Here is a 14470-nt window from a genome sequence, read left to right as displayed (position 1 = left end):
ACTCCACCTCCACTCGGGATAACTCGTCCCAAGGAAACCGAAAAGCCATCTGGGGCTTACCAACAATTCGGTCCAAACGAATGCTTCCTCCCAGTTCTCTAAGCACTACCACCAGCTTCTGGGTGTAAACGTCTGGTTTTCCTGAGCCTGGTGGGAACCGGAGGGTGGGGAGTGGGAGGCGGCCGAGTGGCAGGGAAGCCACACTAGATAGACAGGAGGCTGCACCTGGGCTTCGTACATACAACTGACTCGTTCTGGCAAGATCGGCATCCGACACTTTCATATTTTAAAGCACTACTTTGATGCAAGAATTGAATCTAGCGGCCATGTTTTCTCAACCAAAAATTAGGACACGGGGCCCGGGGACAAGACACGAGAAACAGGGACCCAGAAAGCAAACCGAGAGAGACGTGGGGTGGTTGCGCCCCAAGCCCCCCGCAGCCCTTCCTGCTTCACCCCAATCCCAGTCCTGACGAGACCACCACACTCCCTTCTCTCTGTTGGAGGCCGACTTAGGAGTCTTAACATTGAGAGTTCAGACGAGTAGCTTACTGTGTTCTCTGTAGACAAATGATCAACTATATATGGACAAAAACTAAAAACGTAACCAGTAATCTATCATTTTACTATCCAGAGAAAACTACTGAGAATATTTTTCTTCGTGTAATGTATGTAGATAAATTGTTACCGAAAGGAGACTGCATTTTTTCTCTCAATAGATTATAAATAGCTTACATTTCAAAACGTATACAGTAATATCACTGGTACGTGAGTGAACACAGATGAAAGTAAATATAGGGAAATTCGCTGTCATATACTTACAACTTCTCTGTGGGTGTGAACAGAACGAGGAGATGAGAACGCTTATCTGAAGGGCAGAAACAGCTAAATACCCGCAAAGCTCTACCTGCTTCTAATTAGCGACAATCAGTGGAGCACCTGGCCGGGAGGCTCTGTCCAACAGAGGCCGGGGGCTGCCCTGCTCGCCCACCACCCTTCCTTCTGGATAAACGTCAGAGACGACGTGGCCGCGCCCACTCAGGAGCCGCGGACGAAGCACACAGAGCGGGAACACCGTAGGAAGGCAGGAGCCTTGGAGGCTGGCTTTCAAGCAGGGAAAGTCCCGAGCGGCTAAAACGTCAGTTTGCTTCATGTTTCATCTGGATCACGACAGGACAAGGTTGGCCGTTTCCTGGCTTGGCCACGCCGGCCTCTGGAGGGAAGCCACGGCACGGGCCCAAACCGGGCTGTCTCCTCGCACGGTCGGGGTGCACGGCAGACACCCTCAGTAGGAACGAGGGGAAGGTGCCGACGCGTGAACCAGTGCGAAGCTACACCCGAGGGCAATAATTCGCGTTCTGGCTCATCACATCCCAGCCGTACGCCGCCCTCCAGGAAGTGCTACATGCCTTTCGAGAGAGGACACGTTTGTAAAACAGCACGTGGAGACGTGTCTTACTCAGCAAGCGGGCGCACCTGGCTCCAGACGGCCAGCTCAGCCCACAGCCGCGAGCTCCCGGGAGACCCCGACGTAGCGGCCTGACTGACGCACGAAGGACCGTGCTCTCCAGCGCCGAGCCAGGCCTGCGGAAGGCGCCGCCCTTGCTCGAGGCGTCCCCGGAGCCCCGTCACGGGGAGGATGGGGAGGTGCAGCACGCGGGGCCCTGGGGGGCTGGTGGTGGTATCATCGTGCTGCCGCGTTAATCCTAAAATTCAGAATTTCCTCTGTGCCGTGGACACACGCCCCCAAGAACAATGTGGAAGTGATGACAGATCGCTTTTCTTTTTTTTTAATTTGGCCGCGCTGCGCGGCATGTGGGATCTTAGTTCCCAGTTTGATCTTAGACCAGGGATCGAACCCATGTCCCCTGCATCGGGAGCGCAGAGTCTTAACCACTGGACCACCAGGGAAGTCCCGACAGATCACTTTTAACATAAAGATTTTTAATCCAGTTTAAAAAAAATACTTAAAGCAAACTGCCCTTCAAACATGAGGTTAATTTAGGGTTTTTCTATGGTTATAACGAATTACGTATAACTGTATCTCAGAATTGTTAACTAAAAAAAAAAGGTACAAGTTTTTCTGTTAAAATTCAAAGGCTTGATTGTAAAAGAGATTTACTGTACGGAGTTTAACCTAGAAATCTCACCTGGAACAAGTAATAACCCAGATAAAATAAAAATTAATTATACACACATACAATCCCACAAAGGATCTAAATGGGATGATTTTAAGGAACCATATGTACCAGCATATAAGGTAACTCCAAGCCACAAGCCTAACATTAGGGCAGCTACTTTATCTTGAACAAGAACGTGGCATAATCAAGCGAGGGCCCCCTAACACGCCAGCTCGTCCCCACAGCACCCCCTACCCAGCCTCCCCGTGTTTTGGGAGAAAAGCGTCTTCTCTCTGTACAGTACTGTCATCCACTGTCACTCCTCCGCACAGGGCAGGCGTGGCCTCGCCTGGTATCTGCTTAAAGTCCAAGAATCGGGTCCAGATGGGGCAGCTAAGTGGCTGCGTTTGGGGCGCTGAAACTCACTGGGTCACAGCTGAAGGCACGAGCTGACACAGGGCCACTGACCACTGATCCTGAATCAGAGAAAATGAGTGGATTTGCCCAGAGCTCCACAGGTGCTTCCACGTACAAACCGGTTCTACAGCTGCTCCCATTAAAACATATTCTGATCCAACAATCTTGCAGAGGAAAGCTCACCTACCCTCAAGTCTACAACACAAAAGCAAAGAGAATACGACTGATTTTCTGCTGCTATCAGGTCTGGGACCTTCACAAGGGGGGCCGGGGTGCACCAGGCCCCAGGGCACCGCTAGGCCGTCTGTGCCAGAAACTCTAGGTACTGCCCGCGGGCCTCGAAGTGGTCAGCCGGCCGGTTGTACGCCGTCCACACTGGGTCTCCCACAAACAGCCGCATGGCCTTCACGTAGTTCTAGAAAACAAGCAAACACAGCAGCAACGGTTAGACCAGCTACGGAGGTTAACGCTCCTTGCTGTTTTATCCCTGCGTCTTAGCACTTTCTTCCATCTTCTGAAAGGCAGTGTCGGTGCCACGGCGAGAAGGCCTCGTGCTCGGGCGGCCAAAGCATCTGCAGCTCCAGCTCAGCGCTGACCCCGCACTCCCTCGGCAAACACACCAGCCGAGAGCGCTGACCCCGCCTGGGCGAGTCCCCTCCTCCCCTCCTGCTTCCTTTGGCACCGGTTTCCCACGAATTAGAAGGGAGGGCAGCCTGCGTCACGATAGAAACGTGCGCACCTGTCCATCCAGGGTTCACTTGCAGGAATTTATCCCTCAGGTACACTCACATAAGTACAAAATGACGAATGTGTGAGGTTACTTATTACGGCACCGTTTACAACAGCAAAAAACTGGAAACAGTTGGCGTACCCATCTTTAGGGGTCACCCGTCAATGGGATAAATCAGGGTACGTCCCACAGTGGACACCAGGCAGCTGTAAACAGGAACGAGGCCCTTTACATCCTGAAACGAAACGATCCCAAAGCACCGCGAGCAGAAAAAAGGAAAATGCAGCCCCACCTATAGAAGTCGGCTACCTCCTGAGGAAAAGGGAAAGAAAACTCACATTCGCCTGATATGGGTGACATCGCTCTAAGCAGATTTTTTTTTTTTTTTTTTTTTTAAGCAGATTTTTAAGGACATAATAGTGGTTACTTTCAGGGAGAGATACTGGGCGCTGGGAACAGGGGTGACAAGGCGACTCTTCTTCACACACCGTCTCATAATCCTGAGTTGTAAACCTAGTGCGTTCATTTCCTAGCCAAAAATCGTGCTAAACCTCAGATTCGTCCGAATCACACCCAGAGACCCTCAGAGCCGCCCTATTCCTGCTTCTGTGGCCGGTCTTGATGGCTCTAGTGCACGACTGTTCAGGCCCAACTGGAATGCTCTTAAAATGACGAGGGGGCAGCGACCCTGAGACCCGCACAAAGCCGGACCCCTGGACGGATGCCTCCCGCTGACCTGCGTGCACGGCCCGGGCGGGCGGGGTCCCCGCGGCGCCGGCCGCTCGCTCAGAGGTGGCATCCTCGCCTCAGGCGGCAGGGCTGAGTGTCCACGTCCGCGCACAGACCAGGCCCCAGCAGAGAGGACCACAGGCCCACCTTCTCGTCCAGCGTGAAGCGGTGGTATATCCCGGCGGGGAGAGTGATCATGTCTCCCTTCTCCATGAAGATCCGGATCCACCTGTCCTCTTTATCCCTTACGTCGAAGTACCCACTGCCGTCCAGGATGTAGCGAATCTCATCATCCAGGTGTAAATGCTCCTCATAAAACATCTTAATCTAGAGCAGGAGGGGGTTCTCGTGAGCCCTGAAGACCAGGACTGAGGTGCCAGACACGCGCTCCACAAGATAAGAAATATCATCACACGTACGAGGGGGCGGGAGCTAGAATGTTTCATGAAACCTACCGGTGGACGAGCAGGAAAAGAAAGAATGAGCACACAGCACTTACCACGTGCCGGGCAGCGTTCTCAGTAGCTTATATTACCAACTCCTTCAGGAGCTCTCTGTCACCCCCGTTTGACAGATGAGGGTGTGGCTCAGAGAGGCTATGTCGCCAGCCCAACATCACACAGCCTGGGGGTGTAGAGCCTAGACTCCCACGCAGACATCCTGGCTCCTGCACCGCACACGGCAGGCACGCTGATCACACGCACACACACGTCACATGATCACACGCACCATCATGCTGATCACACACGTCACGTGATCACACGCACACACCATCATGCTGATCACACGAACACACACATCACGTGATCACACACACTCCATCATGCTGATCACACGTCACGTGATCACACGCACACCATCATGCTGATCACACACATCACGTGATCACACACATCACGTGATCACACACTCCATCATGCTGATCACACACGTCACGTGATCACACGCACACACCATCACGAGATCAAATGCACACGGCAGTCGCACTGATCACATGGGCAGATCAGAAGCCACGTGTGCATCTGAGGAAGGCAGTCACCATCTCAACAAACACTTTCCACTTGTCCAAATGTACTTTTGTGTTTTTCAGATCTTTATCCCTCTAATGTTTTATAATAAAAATATTCAAATACACAAAAAAGTTGAAGGAATTCTACAGTAAACGCCCATCTTGCCTGGTTATGATCTCCCATCTCTCCCCCTCCTGCGCAGGAGTTGTAAAGCTTTCCTCGAATAATGTCTGCACATTTCTGGAAAATCCACAGATGTTTGGAAAATCACCACTGACAGAGTAAAGCACATGAACACCTCCCTGTCAACCCCGTGGGCTGGTGAGGCTGCGAGGACGGGCCCCCGCTGCTCGGGGCCCAGAGCCCCTGGAGGGTCAGCACAACTGAGCATGCGCTGACCCCGCACCCCTCGTGGGGTTCACCCTGAAGAGACGCCCTGGCGACACACAATATGCACACGTTACGCCCTGCCGTACTGGCTGTAAGACACTGGAAACAATGCAAAGGCCCAAGCAGAGAGCGGGAGAATACACAGCGTCCGTGAGCGCCATCACGATCACCGGAGACCAGGAGCGCGGCTCACGACGGGGGGTCGGCGGGACGGCGTGGAGGCGGCGGGGAGACGGATCTGCCTTGTTGTATAATTTTGGCTTCAGAACCTAGTTATGTTGTACAGAGACATAAATAAAGTGAAAACAAGCTTGGGGGCGGGGAGGGGGGCCATAAGTCTGAAATCAAGCGATATACTCATAACCAAAGAAGGATGAGAAAACTCATCTAAGTACCTTCTGAACACATTACTTTGACAACATCCTCAGTCTGAGACAGGACCACAAACAAGCCTGGAGCTCCAGGGACCGGCCTGCTGTTCAGAACGGTGTGGGTGCGGCTGCCATCCCGGAACCACGGGGTGTGTAGAAGGAGCGATGGGACTGGCGCCGCGTTCTTGCTGAGGGAGGACAGAGAGCCGAGTCTCTCTCTACAGACTGAGGAGCGGTCCTGAGGAGCGTGACGGGACTCTGAGGCATCAGCGTGAACCAACGATTTCTCTCACACGGACACACACACACACGGGGGCACACATACACACACAGGGACACACGCGCACACAGACACACACACGGGGACACACACACACATGGACACACACGGACACACACATACAAACGGACACACATAGACACACATACACACACAGACACACAGGGACACATGCGCACACAGACACACACAGACACACGGACACACACACGGGGACACACACATACACACGGACACACATACACACGGGGGGACACACACATACAAAGGACACACATAGACACATACACACACAGACACACAGGGACACACGCGCACACAGACACACATACAAACGGACACACATGGACACACACACGGACACACAGGGACACACGCACACACACACACACGGACACACACATACAAACGGACACACATGGACACACACACATACAAACGGACACACAGGGACACATACACGGACACACAGGGACACACGTGCACACACACACAAACGGACACACACATACAGTCACGGACACACATATACACACGGACACACTCACATACATACACATACGTACACACACGGACACACACAGATGACACAAACACACACACATATGCACACGGACACACACACACGGACACAGAGACACACACAAATATACACACGCGGACATACACACAGAGACAATACATACACGGACACACACACAAGTACACATACACACACGGGGACACACATATGCACACGGACACAATACACACAAGTAGACACACACACACACACACACTCTCTCTCTCTCTGTACTCATCCAGCTGGCGGAAGGACCTGGGGCACTGACCCCAGAGTAGCAATGAGGGCACCAAGCACCGTCTGGGTTTCCAAGTCCCCGGAAGAACAGCCGATTCCAGGGCCGGCTCAGGGGAAAAGCCTGGAACACGCTGACCCAGAAAGCACGGAAGTGCTGATAAACATGAGGGGACGCGTCAGGAGGGCAGGGGCCACTGAGAGGGGTGCCCACTTGCCAAGTCTGGAACAATCTGAACATCAAAGTGGATCACGGCAGGAATGGACTACAGAGCCATGAGGAAAATAAGACTCCATAAGCCCGTATTGATGTAAATCAACAGCAGAGAACGGAGAGGCCAACTCAGTACAGGAGGACGATGGCTGGAAGGCCACCGTTCTTACCCTGACAGTGATGCTGTTTCAGGCAGGAATCATCAGGATTTACTAAAATCGCCGAGTCAAAGTTTGATAGAAAACACGGTATTCACAGTCGAAAAGTAACTCTCCACAAATTTCTTATTCGTTACACAGGGGAAAAAATGGTCACTTCACAACACAGAAACGTGATGGGCACCAGCCTAACCAAGTTTAGCATCACCGGTGACACGACCCTCTGACAGCACGTGCCTCCCGACAGGGTACCCAGGGCAGACACAACACCACTTCTGTAGAATTCCTGCCAAAAACGCATAACCTGAGTCTAACCACGAGGAAACCTAAGGCAAACACGAGATAATCAGATAATAAAGAAGTTTGTTTTAGAAGAACAAGAGAGATAAGCCTATATTAGGAACAGGGTTTTATTTCAGGAGAGAAGCTATTCTACAAGATGGTAATGATAAAAATAGTCTAACTACTAGCATTTACAATATATGAGCCCCTTCTGTGGAAGACGGGAAGTCTAAAATTCCAAGTTAGAAAACACCATTTAAATCTCGGAGGATCTCATGACTCACCAGGGCACTTGGTGAAAACTTCCATCGTTTTGTAAGGTGTTATAATATTTGTACTCTGAGTGACAAGAATAATTTGATATAGAACAAAGTAAGGAGATAAAAACCACAAAACACATCTATTTTAAACAATTTCGGTGTTGCTGCACCACTTTCATTCTTCGGTCAACGTGTTAAGTGTTGGTTCACCTACTTCTATTTTCTTTTTCAGGAACACACACACAGAAGACGTCCAAGCTAACGGAAGGGAGCCTTCCTGGCGGGTTCAGCAGAGAGAGCCTGAGACCAGGAGGAGGACCTGGGTTCTGGGCCTGGCTTTATCAACATGACCATGGGAAGCGGTCCCCTCCAGGTGTCCAATGATAAGATTAAGAGGCTAAAGCTCAGTGATCTAAGGCCGTAGCTTCACAGTTCATAGCTCAGCACGATGAAAGAAAAAGTCTTGGGACCAACACAGCTGCCAACTTTTGTCAAGAAAGAAAAATTCTAAAACAACTATTATTGTCGCTATTGTTTCATAAAGGAGTCACCTTATTCCTGAGAAAGCAAAGATAACAATTTCAAAAACAAGGCAGTCGTTTAACTTATTAAAAACTCTGCACATCTGTTTTCTCATTTTGCCAAGGATCAGTGAGTTTCTTTATTAACGGGCACCCGGGAATTACCATAAAACTAACAACTTAAAAAAACCCTGACTTCACTTCCATATGAGGTGGGGTAGCAGAAACTGGATTTCCCCTCCCACCTCCAACAATCAAAACAAACACAATATAAGAAATAATGGTTTGCAGAACACCAGACACCAGGAAAGGGAAGAAAGTGACCCGTGAGACGGAAACAAGAGAGGGAACCCCGCTCCTCCTCTAGTTACACCTTGAGAGAGTTCTCAGGCGGTGGTGCGGGGAGCAGGGGACCCAGGCAGAGCACCCTGGGCTGAAGAGCAGAGCTGAGAATCTGGGGAGACCAAGGAGCTAGTATGCAAGACGGGAGTACCCGAGGAGAGAACTTCACAGAGAAAATCCCAAAGACCCGCACAGGATCTCCCTCCAGTGTTCTTCTGAGAGCGCATCAGAACACGCATGTGCCTAAGAAAACTACCTGAGGCTGGGAAAAGAACCATTCGATTCTTCAGGATTGAAAGGAACAGTTCCTGGCACTGACACCGCTCCAGGAACAGTGTCTGTCCTACCAGTCAGACTGGAAAAACCTCACTATGCACGGGGCTTTGTGTGGTGTACACAAAGGAACTGTGCTTCATTAGTGGGGAATAATTAGCTATAGGTTGGTCTACCTAACAAATCTTAAAGGAAAGACCCAAAAGGATAAAACTGTTTCCAATAAGCTTACATGCATTCTAGAACAAAACTCAAGAATATTTATACTGATACAACAATATCCAGCACCCAGGGAACAAAATCACAATGTCTGGCATCAATCAAAAATTACCAGACATGCAAAGAAGCGAGAAAACATAACCTTTAACCAGAAGATAAATCAATCAACCAAGACCAACTCAGACCTGAGTTTCCAAATGGAAACATGGACTTATGCAACAGAGTAAGGGGCACCAGAAATGCTAACTATACGGTAACTAAAGAGTACTTTTAAATATGATTTAAACCTCTTCACAATATAATTTACTACTTGAAAATAAAAACAATAGAGTGTGGGGTTTATAAAAGTAAAATGTTTGACAATAATAGCACAAAGATAGGGAGGGGAGAAAAGGAAGCATATGACTTTAAGGTTCTTCCAACACATGAAGTGGTAACAATTCTTGAAGGCAGGTGGATAAGTCAAGGAGAGGACTTCTGGTTTCTGGTCCGACAGGTAAAGAGCTTGGAAGTTGTCACTCCCACGCTCACAACAAGAAAACAACTTAACAAACTGAAATCAATGACTGTTCTCAGATCCATCAGGGGACTGACGTCACAGGGCAAAGCGTTACCCTGAATTCTCAGACAGAGGTGAACCCAGAGTCACAGCTGAGATCAGTTTACCTAGAGCAGAAGCCTCTGAAGCCTGAGCTGGTAGGAACACCTACGGGGTCATCTTGACGAACTGCAGGAGGATAAGCGTGGACTGGCGTGGGAAGCCCAGTGTTAAGGGGAGCCCCAGAGTTTCCTGGGTTTTATGTCCAGAATATAAAACTCTAAGGCAACCACTAAAACATTTTTTTAAATGATAAGCTAAGAGGAAAGAAAACAGAATCACACAAAATGCTCAATTAAAATCAGACAAGGAAGAAAAAGAGGGGTATATTTTTTAAATAATAAAGGACAAGTATAATAAATTAAAAGTTACAAATATGGTATATATCAATCCAGCCACATCAATAATCAATTTAATGTGAATGGTTTAAATCCATCAATTAGAAGACAGAGACTGTCAGAATAGATAAAAAACAAAAAACAAACAAACAAAAAACCCTCTAACTATATGCCATCTATGGGAAATCCACTTTAAATATAAATACACAAATAGGTTAAAAGTGAAGATCTGGAGAAAGAAACACCATGTTAACACTAATCAAAAGAAAGCTCAAGGAGCTACATTACTTTCAGACAAAGCAGACTTCAGTGCAAGAAACTCATAAGGGATAAAGGTGTATACTATGTAATGACAAAAGGGTCGAATCTCCAAGAGGACATAACAGTCTTGAACAGGTATGCCTCTAACAACAGGAAGGATACAGTTGAACTGAACGGCACCATCAATCAACCGGAAATAATTGACATTCACAGAATACTTCAACCAGCAACAGCAGAACACACATTCTTCTCAAGCTCACATGGCGCATTCACCAAGATGGACTATATTCTGGCCCACAAAACAAGACTCAACATATTTACAAGGACTCAAGTCATACAAAATACACTCTCTCACTACAGTGGAACTAAATCAGAAACTAATAGAAGACAAATCTCTGGAAAAGTCCCCAAATAACTGGAAACTAACATATGTCAAGAAACCTACATAGTTCAAAGAAGAAATCAAAAAGGAAGTTAATTAGGAGATATTCTAAATTGAATGAAAATGAAAATACCAAACAAAATTTGTGTGATGCCACTCAAGCAGCACGTAGGGGAACATTTACAGAACTAAACACCTATATTAAAAAAGAAGGAAGGCTTCATGTCAATGACCTCAGCATCCACTTTAAAAAATTAGAAAAAGAAGAGCAAATTAAACCCAAGGTGAGTAGAAGAAGGCAAATAAAGACAAGAGCAGAATTCAAGAAAATAGAGAACAGAAAAACAACAGAGAAAAATCAATGAAACCAAAAGCTGTTTGATAAGATCAATAAAATTGATAAACTTCTAGCGGGACTTGGGCAAAGGAGAGAAGGGACACAAATTACCAATATCAGGAATGAAGGAGACAGCACTACAGATTCTACAGATATTTTGACGGTAATAAGAGAATAGTCTGAATAACTTCATGCCAATAAATCTGACAACTCAGATGGAATGGACAAATGCCTTGAAGGACACAAACTACTTAAGATTATTCAAGACACAGATATTCTGGATAGCCCTATATCTGGTAAAGAAATTGAATTTGTAGCTAAAAACCTTCCTACAAAGAAAGCTCCAGGCCCATATGGCTTCACTGGTAAATCTGCCAAACATTTAAGGAAAAATTAAACCCATTCTACACATACTCTTCCAAAAAACTGAAAAGGAGGGAATATTTCGCAGCCTATTCTATGAGGCCAGCATTACTCTGATATAAAACCAAAATGAAGATATTAAAAAAGAAAGAAAAGCTTGTTTATTAGTAGCAAGTATAATGATTCCCCTTTTCAAATAATTTAGAGCTCCCTTACCTTTTCTTCGTAATTTGGTAGTTTGTCTTTGCATATGGTTATTATGTCCATCCAGGAGTAGTTTCTCTCTTTTCGGATCTTTTCTAATTCTGGATCATTCTCATATTTGTCAGCATCCAGCTAAAAGAGTTTAAAACACAAACAGGAGGTCACATGAATACAGCGAAACATTCTCTTTCTGGATCTCCAGTATGACTACACTCCAAATTTATCATCTAGTCCTTTGTCCATACTAAACCAACCTTTCTCCCCCTCCTTTCCCTATTTCTTTTAATGGTTTTCCCCTCCATAACAGCTAAAAACTACGCGGTTGTGTTTAATTCCCACCTCCCTTCTCTGCAAAGGTCCTGCCTGGGGGATTCCAGTCCCACCGCCAGGAGCCCAGGGGAAGCTCTCATCGCCTCCAGCCTGTCCACACCGCCGTGTCCTGTTCCTCTGCCACCAATCCACTCTGCAAGGCTGACTGATCTCTCCATGGCATCTCTTTGGTTACTTTGCTTCCCTGGGCCAAAACACCTGAAGCTGTCAGAGCCTACAAATAAAAGGCAAATTCCTTAGACAGAGACAAGAGGCCTTCTGTCACCTGGCCCCGACTGCCTTTTCTACTCCTCTGTCCCTATTCCCTGTTTTTAAAACACCTACATTCTAAACCAAATGCGATTATGGGCTGCTCTTCAAAAATACCTGATGCTTCACAGCCCCACACCCCTGCTCCTGACTGCTTCCTCAGCCTGGAATGGTCTTTCACTGTTTCCACTTATCACAATCCTGTCAATTGTTTAACATCCAATTCTAATGTCATCTTCTTCATGAACCACACCCCGTGGGCCCCAGGCACCATTACTATGAACTCCTCCTTAAAACTACTGGCAAAGAATTTCACGTATTTTGCCTTATGTTGCAATAAAATTCGCGTGGCATCCCAACTACTGAATAGCAAACTCAGAACACCTCAAAGTACTAGTCAGCGATACATTAGCTGCTAAAGACGACTCCCCAGATGAGCAGATCCACACAGTGTGCACTAGGGCTCCATCCACCTTCAAACCCCGAGCGTGCGAGCGCTTCCTACCGCCCTGCGGCGGCACCAACAGAGCAGACAAAAAGGCTCCCCCTGCTGTCGCTGCCCAAGCGCGGTGATTATTAAGAAAGGTACGAAAATACACAGGACGAGTAAACGAAGTTTAATGTCGACAGCCCTTTGCCTCACCACCCAGAGCACACCGAGAAGGCAGGAGAAACTGGGTTTGACCTCCTGGAAACCGCAAAGATGCCTTTTACAGCGTCTTACTGTATCCTTTGGGTACATTCAGAAGTTGGCCGCTGTCTCACACCTGCTCTTAAACTGTCACATGTACCGCGAAACCCGAAGGGCAGGGATTTGCAGTAAAACAAACTTATTTTCTTCTCGGAACAGACACGATACTGCCCTGAAGACACCGCCTTCCAGGAGGTCGTGGGGGGCGCCTCGCCGCGGGCCCTGCAGGGACCCCAAGCCCTCCCGCCCCGCCCGTCCCGCCTTCAACCCGGGCGGCCAACGACCCCGCCGGCACCGGACCCTCCGCCGCGTTCCGAACGCTCACACCCTCCCCCCGCCTCGCCCTGGGCGCCGACACCCCGCCCCCCCCCCCGACCCCGCTACTGAGCATGCGCAGTGCGCACCGCGGCCTGGGCGCCGACCCCCGGCCCCGCCGCTGGGCATGCACGGGGCGCAGGGCGCACGGGGCCCCATCCTGGCGGCGGCCCCCGTTCCCCAGGGCGCGGGGGAACTCGGGGATTATGAACGGAGGCCTCTCCCGCCCGCCCGCGACCCCGCCCCGGAGACCCCGACCGCGCCCCCGGTCCCGCGTACCTTCCAGTAAAGGACCCCGAGCCCGCGCAGCTGCTCCAGGCCGACCGGGCGCGCGGGCCCCCCGCGGTGGGGCCGCCGCGGGTCGTCGGCCGACTTGTCCATGTACCAGGCCTGCACCATGGCCGGGCCCGGGGGCGGCGCCGCCGCCTGACCCCGAACCTGCTCGGGCCGGTCTGAGCCTGGGACCTGCGCCCGGGACCCGCGCGGGCCGCCCCTCCCCCGACCCCTCCCCCGGGAGCCGCCGGGAGGGAGGTAGTGAGGGAGGGAGGGAGGGCGGCGCGGGAAAAAAAAGCGGGCGGGACGCGCTCCGAAGGCCCCGGGCCGAGGGCTTCCTTCCCGCGGGCCGGCGGATGGGCTCCGAGCGCGGGGCAGGTGTCCCCCGAGGGCTGTCCGCCGGCTCGGCTCAGGCCCGGTGACCACACAGAGCCGAACCTGAGCGGGGCCAACCGCCCACCCGTGGCTGTCAATCAGCTCCTCGTGCAGGAGGCCGAGTGTGGCCCGGCCCTGCGTGAGCTCAGTCGGCCGGGGGAGGGGCTGCTTGGCCGGCACTGTGTTCCCGGTGCGCGGCATCGGGTAAAATTCAGCGCCCTCGAGCACCGCGCACATGCCTCGCGGGGTGAGGGCTACAGTCTCCTTGAACATCCAGACGCCATCTTGTGAAGCAATTTATACAGAGATTAAATAGTTCGTATTTTACAGCGAAGAAAGCAAATGCCAAAAAAAAGAGTGATTTTTGTTAAGCGCGTGCCGCTGAGATGGTGCACAGTTGTGGCTTGAAGCCAGATCAAGTCACCACAGAGGACCCCCGGCATCATTCAGGGTGGGATATTGTACTCTCCACCCCCCCCCCCATGTTTACAGTATCAGCAGTCTGCAGTACCACCCTATAATTTTAAATTGCTTCCTTTTTCATTTCATCTCCTTTTCCTGTATAATGTCATGTCCTAGAATAAATACAAGCTTCCCAATCCTTGAATTTCTAATCAGTTTAGCTGACAAGGGGGGGAAAAA

The 14470-nt window shown here is 49.8% G+C and overlaps 1 protein-coding gene across 1 annotated transcript; it reads right to left on the bottom strand.

Moving 5' to 3' along the window:
• Positions 1-1774: 1774 nt before the first annotated feature.
• ADI1 (acireductone dioxygenase 1) lies at positions 1775-13957 on the bottom strand. The gene is made up of 4 exons (XM_082356938.1): positions 13460-13957; positions 11608-11727; positions 4144-4323; positions 1775-2952 (listed from the first exon to the last, which is right to left on the bottom strand). The coding sequence occupies exons 1-4, from the start codon at positions 13577-13579 to the stop codon at positions 2833-2835; spliced, it is 540 nt and encodes a 179-aa protein (XP_082213064.1). The 5' UTR covers positions 13580-13957; the 3' UTR covers positions 1775-2832.
• Positions 13958-14470: the final 513 nt, after the last annotated feature.

Source organism: Balaenoptera borealis, assembly GCF_965194805.1.
Source record: "Balaenoptera borealis genome assembly, chromosome: 15".
Classification (NCBI taxonomy): Eukaryota; Metazoa; Chordata; class Mammalia; order Artiodactyla; family Balaenopteridae; genus Balaenoptera; species Balaenoptera borealis.
The sequence above is the reverse complement of the archived record's forward strand: the minus strand, read 5'-3'. Positions and strand labels throughout refer to the sequence as shown.